Below are 18,733 nucleotides of genomic sequence, written 5' to 3'. Positions count from 1 at the left end.
CGAGTGCGAATAGCAGAGACGCAATCCTAAGGCCCCACAACACCTTGGCTGCGCCTAGAAATTCTGTCCATAAAAGTTATGAACAGAATTGGTGACAAAGGGCAACTTTGGCGGAGTCCAACTCTGACCGGAAACGAGTCAGACTTACTGCCGGCAATGCGGACCAGACTGTGACACCGGTCATACAGAGACCTGACAGCCCTTATTAAAGGGTCTGGTATTCCATACTCCCGGAGTACCCCCCACAGGATCCCTCTGGGGACACGGTCGAATGCCTTCTCCAGAGCCACAAAACACATGTAGACTGGTTGGGCAAACTCCCATGCCCCTTCCAGAATCCTGCTGAAGGTATAGAACTGATCCAGTGTTCCATGGCTAGGACGAAAACCAAACTGCTCTTCCTGAAGCCGAGATTCGATTATCCAACGGACCCTCCTTTCCAGAACCACTAAATAGACCTTACCAGGGAGGCTTAAGAGTGTGATTCCTCTGTATTTGGAACACACCCTCCGGTCCCCCTTTTTAAATAGGGGGACCACCACCCCAGTCTGCCAATCCAGGGGAACTGCCCCCGATGTCCATGCGATGCTGAAGAGCCGCATTAACCAACACAGCCCCACAACATCCAGAGCCTTAAGGTACTCAGGGCGAATCACATCCACCCCTTGCCTTGCCACCGAGGAGCTTTTTAACAACCTCGGCAACCTCAGCACCAGAGATGGGAGAACCCGACCCAGAGTCCTCAGGCTCTGCTTCCACAATGGAAGACGTGTTGGTGGGATTAAGGAGGTCTTCGAAGTATTTCGCCAACCAACGCACGACGTCCCGTGTCAAGGTCAGCAACACACCACCCCCACTGCAAACAGTCTTAGAGGGGTACTGCACTGCTTCCCCCTCCTGAGACGCCGGATGGTGGACCAGAATCACTTCGAAGCCGTACGGAAATCTTTCTCCATGGCATCTCCGAACCACCTCACCCCCCCCCAGTTTTGCCTCTGCGACCAGCCGAGCCGCCCGCCGCTCCAACTGCCGGTACACGTCAGCTGCTTCCAGAGTCCCACAGGCCAATAAAGCCCAGTAGGACTCCTTATTCAGCTTGACAGCTTCCCTCACCGTTGGTGTCCACCAGCGTGTTCGAGGGTTGCCACCGCGACATGCACCGACAATCTTTCGGCCACAGCTCAGACTAGCCGCCTCAACAATAGAGGCACGGAACATGGTCAACTCGGACTGAATGTACCCCGCTTCCTCGGGACGTGTTCAAAGCTCTTCCGGAGGTGGGAGTTAAAGCTCCGTCTAATGGGGGACTCTGCCAGACGTTCCCAGCAAACCCTCACAATACATTTGGGCCTGCCAGGTCTGACCCGCTTCCTCCCCCACCATCGGAGCCAACTCACCACCAGGTAGTGGTCGGTGGAGAGCTCCGTCCCTCTCTTCACCCGAGTGAAGAGAGGGACCGCAGGTCAGATGAAACGACAACAAAGTCGATCATTGAACTGCGGCCTAGGGTGTCCTGGTGCCAGGAGCACATGTGGACACCCTTATGCTTGAACATAATGTTCATGATGGACAATCCACACAGAAGTCCAACAACAGAACACCACTCGAGTTCAGATCAGGTGGGCCATTCCTCCCAACCACGCCTCTCCAGGTCTCACTGTCATTGACCACGTAAGCGTTGAAGTCCCCCAGCAAAACTAGGGAGTCCCCAGGAGGGGAACTCTCCAGTACCCCCTCCAAGGACTCCAAAAAGGGTGGGTAATCTGAACTGCTGTTTGGCGCATAAGCACAAACAACAGTCAGAACCTGTCCGCCCACACGTATGCGGAGGGAGGCCACCCTCTCGTTCACCGGGGTGAACCCCAACGTGCAGGCACCGAGATAAGGGGCAACAAGTATGCCCACCCCAGCTCGCCGCCTCTCACCAGGGGCAACTCCAGAGTGGAAGAATGTCCAGCCCCTCTCAAGGAGACTGGTTCCAAAGCCAGAGCAATGCATCGAGGTAAGTCCGACTATCTCTAGTCGGAACGTCTCAACCTCGCGCACTAGCTCCGGCTCCTTCCCCACCAGAGAGGTGACATTCCACGTCCCAAGAGCCAGCTTTTGCAGCCGGGGATTGGAACGCCAAGGTCCCCACTCTCTACTGCCACCTGTTATACAATGCACCCGACCCCTTTGGTCCCTCCGACAGGTGGTGAGCCCATTTGAAGGGGGACCCATGTTTGCTCTTCGGGCTGAGCCCGGCCAGGCTCCATGGGCAAAAGCCCGGCCACCAGGCGCTCGCCAACGTGCTCCACCTCCAGGCCTGGCTCCAGAGTGGGGCCCCGGTGACCCGCGTCCGGGTGAGGAAACACAACGTCCATTGTTCATATTCATCATAAGGGGGTTTTGGGCTGCTCTTTGTCTGGTCCTTCACCTAGGACCTGTCTGCCTTGGGTGACCCTACTAGGGGCATAAAGCCCCTGACAGCAGAGCTCCTAGGATCATTGGGACACTCATTCCCCTCCACCACGGTAAGGTGGCAGCCCAGGGAGGGGTGAAATCCTGGTATTGTGTCTAAAACTGCCTGTTTGGTGACAACTTCACGTTGAATGAGTGTACTTCATTTGAATTTTGAATCAATATTGGTATTGCCCCAAAAGACATTGTGACGTCACTCAGAAAAACTGACGGCAGAAACTCTGCTGATAGAGGTAGAAAAAAGGGACTCCATCTCGTACATCTCGTAGGAATAGTTAGCTTTGAGATCTTTCTATTGATTTTCATATTAGTGATTTATTAGCTGATCCTTCACTTAGTTTATTTAGCATTCATTTACATTGTACTAGTAGTCCAGCCCTCATCCACCACATGGTCCACTGGGTACTGCCTCCATTAGGCACATTTTTAAAACATTAGATGTTGGAAGAGTCAGGGTCTGGTACAGGGGCGAGTTACCCTTTAAAAGTGCAGACTTGCCCATTATTTTTTTGCAAAAGAGCTAAAGATAGATCAGACTGGATGCAGCAGATCTTTGAAAATCAATTTGTAGATCTTACTATTCAAGGTTGTATCATAACCCTTCTAAAACATTGAAAATTAATTGATCTAAATCGTCTCATTGTAGAACAAACATTACACTTTGCTTTTACGTTGTGTCTTGGGTCTCTGGCAACCTCAAATTGGTTTTCTACATAAAGGCAAAAAATATCTAATTTCTCAGCAGGATTAATCCAGGAAAGGACTAAAATGGCATATCAGAGTGGTGTGGTAAACTGTCAATAATAAAAAAATGTAAAGTTAAATGGCTTCAAATGGTTTGGAATGGCAGATCCTAAGGGGTTTTATGTACCTGCAAAACCTGGATTACAACTGAAAGAACTGGCCACTGAGAGGCCGTCTAAACAGCAGGAGATGGAGCCCTCAATTATTCCTTCATGAGGCAATGGTTCACTGGATAGTTTAATTACGGGGAAAATAAGTGAATCCCTTTGTGTTTCATTTGCATACTTTATTAGACATGGGCCGACTATTCACGTCAGTTTTTAGGACACAGAATCAGAGTGTTTTTTTTTTTTTATCAATCTGTTTCACAACTCTAACCCTCCTGGGTCCCTGGAAATTGTATTTGTTTTTGTTTAATTTTTGGATAACTTTGGTTATGTTCATGTGAATAACATAAGGATTACCCTGGTTGTGTATTTTAAGGTGAATTTAACAATTGTTACTAATCATAAGACAGAACAAGTTGTGTCCCATTCTGAGCTTTTTGTTCCACTTACTCTAAATCATAATGTATTTTTTTAAATACACTACCTTTGCAGATTGGTTTCTTTTTCCTACTTTTCTCGTGATTCCCTGCTGTTAAAATCCCCCTTCGAAGTCAATGTTTTATCATCTTCCACAAGATATTTTTCTATCTAACTTACTATAAATCTACAATTTAGATTTTAGTTTTATGAGGTGAGTGTAGCTCAGTGGGTAGAGTAGTCATCTGGCAACCAGAAGGTTGTGGGTTGTATTCTGTGCTCCTGGGCAAAAGGCACTTAACCCCAAGTTGTCTACTGATCTGCGTATCGGTGTATGACGGCGGGCTCCCATTTACTATAGTGCGAGTACGGTTCTGATCCAGTTTGGCTTTTCCGCAAAACCCCACTCACATTGCTCCTGGGGAAACAGCAGCCAGCTGCGGCACCAGATGAGGAAATGGCACTCGCGAGAACAGAGGTTCATGTGGGTTCATACGCTTGTCAGGAGTTCACCCAATAACTAGTGCAATATCTAGGAAATGGCTCGTAAATAAAAGTCGTATTTGTCTGTACAAGCACTGCCTTTTTGTCCATTGTTTAAAATGTGTGAAGTGATGCTCTACCCGTCACTTTTGACCCCGTGCCACCGGTTTTGACGTAATGTTCACATTTCCGAGTGAACGCATGCATTCACGCAAAGAAAGAGTGAAAGTGTAGAGTTAGCAGAATTATTTATGTTTTGAAACGAACAAGAAGTTATTTACAATGCAGCAACTGACTTCCTTTTTGGCTCAAGTAATTCCCTGGCGCTTGACACGGGACTGCTGCGGCGTCCGGCTAAAATCAAAACATCGCGCAATTTTCCGCAGCGCCGTCCGGCCTCTGTAACTGGACCCGCACCGTGGCTACTGTGAGTGTACACATTGACTTTAATGGCTTTGGGTTCCTTGCGGCGCCCGCGGCGTATCTGCACCGTAGATGTTGCGATACTGGGCTTACACTGACTAAGGAGTGGGTTGTGGTCCTGATCCAATGTGGCTTCTCCACAAACCCCCACTCACACTGCTAACACGGAAACAGTGTCCAGCTACGGCCCTGGCCGCAGGAACGGTGAACAGAAGTTCATGCGGTCCTTTCTGTTCCTATCCCTCATAAAAGATTACAAAGCAGCAATGGTTTTCGTTTTCTAGGGCGAAACTCATTATCCATGCTCATTTCGGCCCTATTTCATCCTCCAAAAGCCCCCTTGCTTTTTCTGGTTTCTGTTTAGCAGTTTAGCCTACATTAGTCAGGCTAGTGTATGTTGGTGAGTTGATTTTATCCTGAAATTCACCCGAACTCTCTCCTGTCTGCTGCCTGACTTTTCCTGTTTGGCCCATGAAATTCAGGAGCTTGACACGGGACTGCCGAAGGCCCGGCAAAAATCAAAACCTTGCAGCATGTTCCGCAGCACCGCACGGCCTTGGTAACCCGACCGCACCGTGGCTGATGTGAGTGCACATGCTGATTTGAATGATTTGGATTGCTTGCAGCGACCGCACCACATCTGTGCCATAGCCAGACCCTACTCAGTGTGAGCCCAGCACCAACGTGTGTCAGTGAGTCCAGTTGGGTGAATATGGTGTAAAGTGCTTTGAGTCATTATGACTAGAAAGGCACCATATAAATTCAACCCATTTAAAAGGTATGTTTACTTTTTGTCTTTTCTTTACATCAAAAGCTAGAAACTATTAGGTTAAAGTTTCTGAAGACTTAATAACTATTTGTTATTTATGATGAGTGTTGAAAATGATACTCCATGTACAAAATAATAATAAAATGTGTCGAAGCAAAACTATGGCAATCTTTAAAAGAGCTTTTTCGGTCCAAGGGAACCAGGTGGAGCACAAAGGGAAACTCTTGTATGTCTGTCTAAAAGACTACAAAGCCATCAGCCTAAACAGAGACAGAGACTCCGAGCTGTGTGTTGAACTTTGCATGTCCCAGAACCCAATAACCCCCCCACAGGGGGCGGCTCCGCCCAGGATCACAAATCAATCAGGGTGGGCTATTAGGAGCGTGGAAACCGCGCTGATTTATGGCATCAGGTTAGATCCTGGCTGCTCCTGATCTCTGTCGGGAATGTGAGTGAATCTCTGTGAGTCACTTCTGACGCAAACCAAGCCCGCTCAGCGCCTGCCTGCCGGGATTATTGAAGCAAAATGTAGGGGGGTAAAACAATAACAAAGGGAAACTCCAAATTTGTCTGATTGAGATATGGCACTTTTTCTTCTTAACTTTAGTTTTTTTTCCGATAAGGAATAACCAATAACCAGCCCGGATTACTGTAGCGGCGGCCTCCGCGCTGGAGACAGACGGAGCGCCGGGCTCGTGCACGGTGCGATGATGCGCGCTCCCGCCCGCTGCTGCGCACAGAGAGAGGAGGGAGAGAGAGAGCGAGCGAGAGAGAGAAAAAGAGAGAGGGGAGAGCTATTACTTGTGACAGAAAACGGCACCGAGCACATACAGTCTGAGGAGCCGCTGCTACGACAAGGTGGGTTGAAAAAGATAAACAGTAATTTTTTATTATATCCACACCGAGATTCAGTTTGGCGTCTTTTCTCCCAGCAAACGTGGAGCGCTTTTGTTTTCAGAGCAGTTGCCATGTCCTCCAGCCTGATCCAGCGTCCCCCTCTTCGTGCTATGTTGTTGTATCCGCAGATGCTGAGCGTCGCCGTGCTGTGTGTGTGCGCCGTCGCCCTCGGACGCGTCTCCGCTCGCTCGGACAGCGGCAATTTTCTGGACGATAAGTGGCTCACCGGCAGATGGGATAAATTCAGAGATGTAAGTAACGTTTCAGGATTGCATTTGCAGATAATCCCCCCCCCCCCTCCTCCCTCCCTCCCTCCACGTTATCTCATTTACACGCCCCCCACCACAACACCCCCCATCCTTCCAAGTACCCCCCCACCCCCTACCTTCTCACCGCCCCTCATTCATTGGTTTGAGATCATGCGCTTCTCGTTTTCGTCTCGTTGTGTCTCTGCGACGCGTCACGGGTTGCTCTGCGATGTTTGCCACGCGTTTATTATCAGCCTTTCCACTCAGGCTCTGAACCACATCCACGCAGGGAGGATCCTTGCTTGTCTGTGTGCGTGCGCGCGTGTTTGTGTTGCTGTGAAAGCTGTGTGCTTAACAGAGATAACCAAGGCCTCAGAGGCACGAAGCTGTCCGTGTGTGCTAGTAGAGGTCCATAATTACGGGACAGGTACGCGCAGGGCCGGACCATGGCTGACTGGGGCCCTGAGCAGAATACGATCTGGGAGCCCCGCTTTCAGATAACACTTGTTTTCGCGTCAGATTCGGCACGAGGCGGTGTTTTAAGTTGCAGGGTATTGCTTACTGAGATTTTTTTTAAGGATTTATGACTGATATGATCATAGCATTCACTTTAAAGCCTATTCAACGAGCTGCTAAAAGCTTTGTAGAGGATAGAGTAAAGCGCCGCCTCTCCCCCAGCTGCACACTGCTGCTTCCGCTGTTATAACGATGCCTCCTGTGCTCCCACTTGGCTAATAAGACAACCAAACTTTGCTTTTGGAAATAATTGCTGTCAAAAACTGGGAGTTGTGGTGTGTTATGCTGTTTCAAACTACATTTTGCAATCTACGAGCATCATCTCTGTTGAGGGTTTGGTGGTTGTTTGGCTAGTTTGGTACCCGACCTTTTTGGGTACTAACTGTGCCTCAATTTGCACCTTGAAGGCAGGCTTTTTGTGTGCACGTTGATAGTCTGGGATTTAACATAATTATCTATAAGAAGGAGTCATAATTTTTTAAGAGTCAGTTAGCCCAATGGATCACAATGAAAACAATTAGAAATGGGGTGTAGTACAAGCTTTTAGTTAGATTTCCGAAACCACAAATATACACGAGGTTTGAAGGGCTGCAGGATAGCACCTCTGCTCACATCGTTGCTTTGTTCTGTGCACATTGGTTCTCTCCAGGCTCTCCCGCTTCCTCCCAACATGTATGCTAGGTGAACTTGGCTCTCTAAGTTGCCGCTTGGTGCAGTGAGTGTGTGACTTTCTGTTCTGTGTTTCTGTTTCCCTGAGATGGAGCGCCAACCTGCCCAAGGTGTACTACTCTTGTCCTCATTTACCAATAGAGATCTGTAGTCTTTAGATAAACAGAAGAAAACAAAACAATGGGATCTGACCAAATGTATGACTGTGGGGCTCCATAATTACTCAGAAATGATTGATTACCAAGGTAAACATACTACTACACAACGGTTTAGGCAGATAGGTACAAATTAGATGTAGGATGGAACAAAAGGAGAACACATAGATTTTAAGAGAGCTAATTAAAACAAAAAAAAAACAAGTTCTGAAATATATTCTGTAATAATTTTGGGGCTCTTTGGGATTTCTTCTGTTCAGGGGGCCCCGAACTGGGTATTATAATTTGTTCTATCTGCACTAGTCAGATTTTCTGGGTTCTCTGTTGGAATACAGCAACAAACACCAGGAAAGATTTTCAGGTTACCAAGTAGGCCCGAGTTCAGGTCCCAATATAAGATTAATATGCAAATAAATGTTGGTGTTATAAGTTTCATTTATAAATATCTTTTAAAACCTTCCTGAAAATCTCAGATGTGTCGCTCATTGGTAACGACCGCCTCAGGGCTGATAAGCTTGGCTCACCGGCAGCTTTGTCTTTTGGATTAGCTTTCTTAAAGCTTGGAGCCAAACTTGCGTTTCTGTGTTGATGCAACACAGAAACTTTCCCGACCACAAGTCATTGTGGTTGGTTCCATTATAGTTCTTAACTTTTACAAGGTTGATCTGTTCACTCGTAATACAAACCATGTGAACATGTCAGCTCACGCTCTCTGCTAGACCCAACAGACGATAAGTGACAAAAGCAAACGCTTATCACAGCAAATATTTTTTGTTAAATTCGAAGCAAAACGTTCAGTTGTTTTTTTTGTTGAAGCCAATTTAATAAAGCAAACCAATCTCTCTCTCTCTCTCTCTCTCTCTCTCTCTCTCTCTCTCTCTCTCTATATATATATATATATATATATATATATATATATATATATATATATATATATATAGATAGATAGATAGATAGATAGATAGATAGATCTCTCTCTCTCTCTCTCTATATATATATATATAGATAGATATATATATATATATAAAGTCGCCATAAAGTGGAGCATGTCCTCCTGGAGATGGTATTCTTATGGGATCATTAAAGGAATATTACACGCTGTCTGTCTGATTAGCTCTACCTGTAGCCTACATATGTTTCCCCAGTGATTTGCTCCTCTCAGCATAACAGTGATTTACTGTGAAGTGATCTGGCTGATTGTGCTGCTGCTGAAAGCCCTCAGCAGCAGACTATATGTCAGCCTCCGTTAACCTGTTATGTTAAGGCCAGTGAAAGCGGCAATGCCACTGCAGACTATGGAGGGTAATACCTCTGATCATGAGGTCCTGTTGCCCAGGTTCCTGCAATCAATCGACCTCCTGCGTACTAATTCCTATATCAATTAACCAACTATTTGGTAGGAAAATGCAGCACTTTTTTTTTTTTTTAGCAATGACGGGGTCCTTCTTTCATGCACTGTAGACTTGAATGCTGCTTTTTAAGATGTTTCCAGCGGCTAGCTGCTGCTGTTGAAAATTGTTGAAATTACTGCTCTATGCTACACATGGTCTGTCTTCAGCTAAAAAAAGACATCATGCCTCTGGCCACGCATCTAATGGCACCACAAGCAGAACAGAGTGCATGCTTGAACTTCTACTTACAAACACGCGCACTCACCAAAATAAACCGCATGTGCATCAAAAGGATCGGCATGCGCGCGAAGCCTGGAAACCATCTTTTGGAGAAAGATTTGTCCGAGAAACATCACATTAAAGCACTGCGGTGAAAAATCTACACTCCAACCTCAATAGAAGGTCATTTCCTGTTTGGTACAAATGTGGGATTTATAGCCTTGAAGTCAGAAAGAGAGAGAGAGAGAGGGGAGCAGAGCAGCAGTGGCCTTCTTTCTATTTGTGTTTTTGTTAAATTTTCCGTCTTCTTTACTGCCGGGACACACGTTTTCTCTGCTTAGCCCCGCCAAAGCCCTTCAGTACAGGTGGACCCATGTGATACGCCTCAGGTCCTGAATTGGATTATGCAAATACGCATTTAGGAACAAAAGGTTGGAGAGTAAATTTTACTGGCCATGTGCCTGTTCTATTTAGGGTTATCTTTTTTTCTTTTCTTTTTTTTTTAGAATACGGGAGACAGACAGCCTGACAGAAAAAAAAAAAATAGTCCCTTGCAAAAGTATTCACACCTCTTGAACGCTTCCACATTTCGTCACATTACAACCGCAGATTTCAACGTCATTCTGTGTTGTCGACGAACAAAAAGCAGAGCGTAGCTTGGACTCAAAGAAAAAGTATGCATGGTTCAATAAAGAAACACACATTTGAATAGTGTGACATGGATACATAATCAGCCTCCTAAACAAAGACTTGTGAACATACCAATCGAATCCGCTTTATTGATACAGCTGCACAACTAAATAAAACACCATAAAAACACAATAAAAGATGAAGTAGATAATAGAAAGATAAAAGCAGTAAAATGATGAAGTAGATAATAGAAAGATAAAAGCAGTAAAATGAAATAAAATAGTTGAGCAAGTAAAAGGCACTGGCCGCACACGACAAACACAACCATGAGACAAAGTGGCCCAACAGTGGGAAAGACCTCCTCTTAAAAAGTCGCGGCGGGATAATGTCATTTGGAGAAGCCGAGGGCATCAAATGATCCACAATCTTCTTTACAAAGGCCACCCCCACATTGATACACGGCGTCGACAGCATAATGCTGTGGGGTTGCTATTCTACAACAGGGACATGAAAGATAACCTCGCCTGCAAGCTGAATTCTCACGGTATTCGTGCGTTTGCGAACACACGACAATCCATCTTGTCCCGCTCCCACCTCAAACAGTTGAGGTGGGAACCAAGAGCTGCAGAACCCACAGCTGGACCAAAATAAACACGGCACGCGTAGCTGCTGCTATCACATCTGTTCCGTCAAAAAACACAATTTCAAAACACACAAAAACACAAAAAACAGCAAGAAGCGCCTTCGACCAGCCTAACTTGTATTCCTTTGGTAGGCGGGCACTAGGCGTCGCTTGGCCCAATCAGCTTGGAAAGTTCTGCTGAATGCCCCCTCCTTTCTTCGAACGGATTCGACGGGAGCGGTCCCAGATTGATAACGTGCAGAACGTGAATTGCTACACATTATCAATCTGGTTGGCCAGGTTACATGAAAGCTGCTCCGAGTCGATGGGAAGACGAATGACGCGAATTACAGGACAATCGAGTATTTGAGGCTGCGAAAGACTCGAAACATTAGCAGAGGTTCCTTTTTGCAGCAGGGTGCCAACTTTAAACAGACAGCCAGGGCTACAATGAAATGGCATGTGTTTTAGAATGGTCCAAAGTCTAGAGTTAAATCTATCTGAGCATCTGTGAAGGTCGACGTGCGCTGAAAATCTGAACGGGCTTGAGCTATTTTGAAAAGAGAGACTGCTGTTTGTTAAAATAAAACCCTTTCTCCTTGGCAAGACTTGAAAGTACTTTTGCTAGCCACTGCATGTAGATATGGTAATTTGTTCATTTTCTTGCTTTAACCTTGAGGCTTGAATTTCAGCTATAGAAGTGGAGCTCTGTATATATTTGGTGTCTTTCATTTCCTGTTTCAGGTGCTGCGTCTTAGGCTGAGCTTTTTTTTCCCTTCCCCTTCTTCTTCTTTCAGCCAGCAGCGTATCAGTTTATTGTTGAAGGTAGTCGTGGAAATGCCAGCAGTTTTGAATATATTTGCTTTTCTGTTTCGCAAAGCATTGCAGACACTTGGGCTGGTAGCAACGGCTTGCAGCTGAGACCGAACATTCTTTACAAACAGAGCCCGAACAAAACCTACAGGATAATTGTTTTAACACTCTGTGGGGCAAATGTATTGTTATGGCTAGTGCATATGTTGATTTTCCTGTCCAGATGCATGTGTGACAGACCAAACTTGGAAGTGATGCGAGTCAGATTTTATGCATAATGGAACGAATGCATCCTCTCCAGTCACAACACGGCCAAGTTGTACATTGCACGCTCTGCAGAGGTTGAGGCTCGAGGCGCTGCTGGCACGGAAAAGCCGGAGCTGATCGGAGTGACACAACCTTTAAACACAGACACGATGCAAGCTGTACTCCTGCGACAAGCTGACTACTTACCGTTTTCTGTTCGGGGTCTCAATGACGAGGCATCAGCTTTTTTATTTTCCATCTATTGACATCTGACAAGACATTGCGTCAAGTAAAGCAGCCCACTGGTGCGTGGCTGCAGCAGTGGAAAAGTGCTGTTAGAAAAGCTTATTATCTCCAGCAATGCCACTTCTTAATCCAGAGATATAGAGAAAATAGCAGACTTTTATCAGAAGTAAAACACAACCAGAACATGTTGGAAAGTGCTGCAGCTCCTTCAGTGTGCCTGAAGTCATATAGCCTTTTTCCAGTTATACTGACCACTCAAAGCGCTGTACACTAGAGCCACATTCACCCAATCGCACTTGTATTCATACACCAACACGCAGATCAGGCAAGGCACTTAACTTGGGGTAAAGTGCCTTGCCCAGGGGCACACCGATACGTGACAAGGGAAAGCTGGAATCGAACACACAACATTTCGACTGCAAGACGACTACTCAACCCATCGAGCCCCTGAAGGCCTCTTTTTGTATTGTTTTACTGCTGAAATTTACAGGATGAATGTCACATCAAAGAAGCAAAAGTTTTGAATTATTTTATGTAAATATGTTTAATTACCCATTAACTCTGCATCTGCATTTAACGTATTTTTTTTGTTGTTGTTGTTGTTTTTCCTCGACCTTATGAGGGAATCCACACATAAACTCTGCAACGACTTTCCAATCTAGGAGACAGAGCGGATCTGGGCAGAGCTAGGTGATTCCCAGATGTCCCGCTTAAAATAACTTCTGATTTCAGTTTCGTCCTACCGTGGGATTATTTTAATGCTGACGTGCAGGTGTCTTTGCTCGGCATGAAGCTCTTAATCCCCATAGGTGCTACTGAAGATGATCCTATAACCAATGCACACGGTGCTCAAAATCACAAATTCGCCCATCGTTTGCCTAAACAACACATTCGGTGCAAAAACTATACCTCTGTTTGAATTTTATATGCTGGGCATGTAATGCAATGTTGCTTTCATCTTGCACTAAAAGGCATCATCAGGTCTCACATTAAGTGCCCAGGAAAGACGCCTGGCTGCGGACTTACTGTAAGCCCTGTTAGGATGGCTGAAGAGACATGGGGCTGTCTTTGGTGTGCCATCTCAAACATTATTTTCCCCCTTGCTGGCCCTTCGCTGCCATACAATTCTGCCACAGAGTGAGATAAACTCAGCAATCATTATTGTAACAACGATAGGGGGAAAAAAAGGTGATGAGTGATTTGCGATGCCAGATACGTGATCGCATGGTTTATCGTGACAACAAAACAATGTCTTTGGCGAGTCTCAATAGAAGAGATTACACTTTTTTTTATTTCCCCACTCTATGTATTTTTTTTTTTTTAGCGTTTTGTGTGTTTGCTGTGTTGTTTTTGTTTTGGGGAAAGGGAATGATGTTGGGAAGGTACAGAGCCTGAGGCCCTTTCCACTTCAGAGCACCTGGGTGTGTATTTGTGTGAGCACGCATGCCACAAGCTTAAACAAGAAAAACAGAGCCATTAGAGCTTACAATGCAAGTCTCCTGTTGGATGTCGGTGAAAAGGCGACATACTGCGGACACACAAGAAACAATTAGGGCAGATTTAGAAAAGCTATAATCAGCTCCGCAAAGGTGAGAAACACCTCGATTGTTCTCCCAATGTTCCCTCGGTTGTGCTTCCCTCATTTGCACGTACTCACTTCCCTTGACTATTTTTTCCACGTTTGGTAATGTTGGGAGCTCAAACGTCAACAAGCGGACATGTCACGCTGTTTGGGTTTCACTTTGAATGTTTCTGTTCCTTACTTGAATGCTCATAATCAGAAAAGAAAGGTTGTTGTGTAAAGCAGTGTGAGGTATTAAAACAACATCCCAAGCTTTGAACATCTCGCTGAGTTCTGTTCAATCCATCATCTGAAAATATAAGAACCTGCCAAAACGTGGCCTTCCACCCAAACGGACAGGCCAAGGAGGGAGAGCATTAATCTGGGAGGCCAATCAAGAAGCCCATGGTAATTCTGGAGGAGCCGCAAGATCCGGAGCTTAGGTGGGAGATTCTGTTAAGAGTACCACCATTCAAATTTGGCCTTTATTAGTTGTGTTTCCATCCAATTTTTTAAGTAAATTTTGAGCGAAATTGTTAAATTTTGGGGGGAAAAAATATGAATCAGACGTGTTTCCCTTTACTGGTTTATAGCGAATTAACCAGGAGACGCACAGCATAACGTCGCCATACGTGGGACATTGCCTGCAATAAACAGGAAGTGGATGTTGCTAACCAGCATGGACTATAGATCAGTAATGGAGCGAGGCTTTAATGAATGTGCAGAGTAATTTTTTTCTATGGATGAGACTTAGAAATGGTTGCGTCTCTTCGTCGGTCCACACGTACCTGCCGTTGCTTCCAGACTTGTTATGGGAATATCCGAAAGACGCAACAGAAAGAGCTGATCATTCATGTGAGGTAAACGTTGGCTACATCAGAACTGATTCGACAAACATGTTTCCATCTCCTCTTTTGCACATTTACTGATTTTTGAAAAAGTCCAGAAAACCTGGACTTTACTAAATGTAGCAAAAAAAAGCTCTTTTTTTGCTACATTTAGTAAGTTACTTTGGTAGGTTTCCATCAACCCCTTCTAATGCGATATTTCAAAATGCACATTAAAAAACGTTGATGGAAACCCTACTAGTGAAGCAAGGCAAGAAGAAAACCATTAGCCACTTTAAAATATTTGTTTTTTTCGTACTACAAGTGTTTATCACGCGTTGTAACCGGTCCCAATAATGATTGGTGGGTCGTTGAAGTAAATCCACCAACATTATACCCATGATCCACCCTAGGATGTAATAGCAGACCCATAACCACTGTGAACTCGTTATGTTGGGTTGCAGAATGAGTGTGATGTAGTGCGAAGCATAGACAGCTGCAGCAGCACAGTTTGCTGCTCCGCTCACAGCAGGTCCATTGTATTATGGTGCAGTGGCTGTCTGATGTGAGAAATATGCTGATGGGCAGAATTAGAGAAAGATAATAACATGCTTAAATTTGTGCTCAACTACTTTGCATTTATAGCACTTAGTGTGAATGAGGAACAGGGCACAGAACTGAGCCCTGGTGAGATCCTAGATGGGATTTGTAAGCCACGCCTCTTCTGCAATCCCATCTGCATGATGTGAATGCTTCCATGGCTCACACAAGGTGATCTCTAATGGGAGGCATCATGGTTGCATGTTTATGTGGAATTATGATGTGAAATATAGGAATCCCCAATTTACCACAAGCCGAATAAGGAACAGAGGAAACAAGTGGAAGAAGATGTTCTGGTCAGACGAGACCGCAATTCAACCTCTCCAAACATACAGTGGAATCTATATGTGTCAGAATAGTCGAGTGTCCATCAACATTTTTTTATGCGCATTTTGAAGTATTGCATTACAAAGGGTTGGAGGAAACGGTCAAATTTGAAATAACTTCCTCAATTTGGCCAAAACGTTTTTACGTTCGCTTGAGATGGTTTTTGGCTTTTGGACTTAAAGATTAATGCAGAAAACAGGAGATTGAAACACATTTCTCGAATAAGTTCTGATACAGCGAACATTTACCTCACGTGACTGATCAGCTGTTTACGCTGTTGCCGCCTTCCCGGATGATCCTCTAACGCAAATAGAAGTGCATTTCTTTCTCTATGTCTCTGGACTGCAAGTGACATCGCCAATACTAGTTGATATGATCGAGCAATTACAACTTGCCCGATAGCAACACATCCGTGAAAACCTCTCTCCTTTTTATGCTAATTTACTTCCTGTTTATTACAGCCATGTGTGACGTCAAGTTCTGAGGAAATTACGCTTTGCGTAGCCTGGTTAATTCGCTACAAACCAGTGGATGGAAACACGGCTAATTCGCATTATTCTTTTTTTGAGTCGTTTCAAAATTTGCATCACAGTGAAAATACGGATGCTTTCCATTAAACCAATTGTGTATAGAACAAAGGGAGAGAAAAAATAATCTCCATTTTTGTAAAAGTAGTAGACATATACCCCAGATATGAAGGGTGATTCAACACAGTTTTTGCTTGAAGGGAGCTGAATTTAAATACACACCCGTGTCAGAGTTTATGTGTAGAAACATCCACATATCCTTTTTGCTCCAATTCAAGATTAGATTTTACTTTGGCGTATTAAGAGAATACGTTGATGTTTGTGAAAACATGTGAAAGGTCAGGGGTATGAATACTTGCGCAATTCACCATATATAATAAATTGCATCTGCTGTTGAATTATATTAATAAAATCAAATTGCTCATTGAATTTGCCGGGTAGTGACCTCTCAATTATTTAATGTTTTCTAATGCTGTCAGATTCCAACACTTACATACGGTGTTGTGGTTTGTTTATCGGACCATATTTGTGCGGATGAAGGGCTTTCGCGTTTATTTGTTTGTTTTGATGTCCCTTTATGTTTGCGTTGTTCTGTTCAGATGTATTTGCTGATACTATAAAGGAATCAGACCGCAAGCACTTCTGTTGTCTTTTTGCTATATTCGCCGCTCTGGAGGGCTTGGTTTCCTTAATGCAATGTTCTCATTATTCTGTCTCAGTCTGCAGAGCTAGAAAGAAACCAACAGACGTTTTCTTTGGATTTTATTATATAGGTTAACATTAAGAAAGGGAAGAACGTGACAGGTGCAGAGGAGTCTGCTGAGAATAGGTGGAGGGTTAGATAATCAACAATGCAGTACTGATAGGAAAAAATTAATTTGAACCGTGGAAGAAAAGGAGTAAACCCTGTGCTCCTTATGGCAAGAAAGGAAGTAACAGAAAGGGAGACACCCTTATAAAGTCATACTCATAAAAAAAATAAGCAAAGAGGGGGAAAAAATTACTTCATTCAATGTTGTAACTTTGGATGTGCAGGTCTATAAATGTTTGACACATCAATATTGATTTGAATTGATTCCAATTTCAGTCACAAACAACATTTAAAATAAATGTCTAGCCTTACTGGTTTAAATAAAGCTAGAATGAAAGCATTACAGAGACAGGAAACAGTGCAAATGCAAGCCCATTGCACTGTAATAGTAGCAGCAGGTGTGATACAATATAAGACAAGTTGGACTACAAACTTCAACATTAATAGTTAAAGGAAATTCTAAACACCTTGAACAACCTTCAATTAAATAAACTCTGGGTTTCAGCATTTTTACAGTACTCTGGGAGTTTGTTACACATAAGTTGAGCATAGGAACTAAATGCTGCTTCTCCATGTTTGGTTCTGGTTCTGTGTATGCAGAGTAGGCTGGAGTCAGAAGACCTGAATGGTCTGGAAGGTTGATACACTGATAACAAGTCCTTGATATATTTATATGCTAGGCTATTCAGTGATTTATAGACTAACAGAAGTATTTTAAAGTCTATTGTCTGAGATACAGGGAGCCAGCGTAAGGAGTTTAGAACTGGGGTTATGTGCTCTACTTTCTTAGTCTTAGTGAGGACACGGGCAGCAGCGTTCTGGATCAGCTGCAGCTGTCTGATTGAGTCCATTACTACACCCAGATTTTGGGCCTGATCAGTGGTTTCCATCTCAAGCAACTGAAGCTGTGCACTAACTCTTGGTCTCTTCTCTATTGTTCCAAAAATAAACTTCAGTTTTGTTTTTATTCAGTCGGAGAAAATGTTGCCGGATCCATGCATTGAGTTATTCTGAGCATTTCCTCAGTGCTTGAACTGGTTCATAGTCACCTGGTGACATGGGGATGTAGAGCTGTGTGTCGTCTGCATAGTTATGGTAGCTGATGTTGTTATTTTTTATTATCTGAGCTAGAGCGAGCATGTAGATATTGGATAGGAGGGGACCCAGGATGGACCCTTGGGGAACCCCACATGTGATTTTTGTCGCCTCTGATGTAAAGTTACCTACTGTCCTTTAAGTAGGATTTAAACCAGTCGAGAGCTGTACCAGAAAGATACAGTTTTCAAATGCGCTCTAACAGTATGAAGTGATCAACAGTATTGAATGATGCACTGAGGTCCAATAGTACCAGCACTGTGGTTCTTCCACAGTCTTTATTTATATGGATGTCATTAAATACCTTGATAAGGGCGGTCTCTGTACTGTGGTGAGCACGGAAGCCTGACTGGAAAACGTCAAAGCGGCTGGTCGTTGTTAAAAAGGTGTTTAATTGTTAAAACATAGATTTTTCAATAATCCTATGATAAAGGGGAGGTTTCAGATGGGCCTGTAGTTCTGCAGTAGTAGTTTATCTAAATTGTTCTATTTCAACAGTAGTGTGATAACTGCTGTTTTTAGGGACTGGGGGAAAACACCTGACAGATGAAGTGTGTTTATTATCTGAGTCAAATCAGACGCTATGACAGGCAAAACTTTCTTATAGAAAGCTGTGGGTAGAACATCAAGGCAGCAGGAGGTGGAAGTTAGCTGGTAAACGATTTCCTCGAAGCTTTTGTGTTTTATGTGGCTGAATTGGGACATTTTGTCAAGATAAGTTCTAGTTGGAGACAGCTGTGGTACTGAATTTGATATGGATGTACAGACTGATCCTCTAATCTTTTGGGTTTTCTCATTAAAGAAGTTAGCAAATTCATTACAGGCTCTGGTGGAGTGAGGATCAGATGCCGCAGACTCAGGAGGATTTGTTAACCTGTTGAACGTGGCAAATAAGGCAGAAGCATCATTACTGTTTTTGTTGATAATCTC

At 44.2% G+C, this 18,733-nt stretch overlaps 1 protein-coding gene and 1 long non-coding RNA gene across 3 annotated transcripts in view; one reads left to right on the top strand and one right to left on the bottom strand.

Annotated features, from left to right (window-relative positions):
- Positions 1–5,400: 5,400 nt before the first annotated feature.
- Positions 5,401–6,443, bottom strand: LOC118563131. Its single transcript, XR_004931039.1, has 2 exons — positions 6,306–6,443; positions 5,401–6,133 (listed from the first exon to the last, which is right to left on the bottom strand). It is a non-coding gene; the product is annotated as an uncharacterized LOC118563131 (long non-coding RNA).
- spock3 (SPARC (osteonectin), cwcv and kazal like domains proteoglycan 3) overlaps positions 6,145–18,733 on the top strand; it is a 29,067-nt gene continuing 16,478 nt past the window's right edge. For both annotated transcript variants that reach the window (XM_036136985.1, XM_036136984.1), the window contains exons 1-2: positions 6,145–6,261; positions 6,429–6,551. In XM_036136985.1, coding sequence (XP_035992878.1) covers positions 6,429–6,551 — 123 coding nt within the window. In that variant the 5' untranslated portion in view covers positions 6,145–6,261. The remainder of the gene's footprint in view (positions 6,262–6,428; positions 6,552–18,733) is intronic.

Source organism: Fundulus heteroclitus, chromosome 5 (genome assembly GCF_011125445.2).
Source record: "Fundulus heteroclitus isolate FHET01 chromosome 5, MU-UCD_Fhet_4.1, whole genome shotgun sequence".
Taxonomy (NCBI): Eukaryota; Metazoa; Chordata; class Actinopteri; order Cyprinodontiformes; family Fundulidae; genus Fundulus; species Fundulus heteroclitus.
This window is presented reverse-complemented; position numbering and strand designations above follow the sequence as displayed.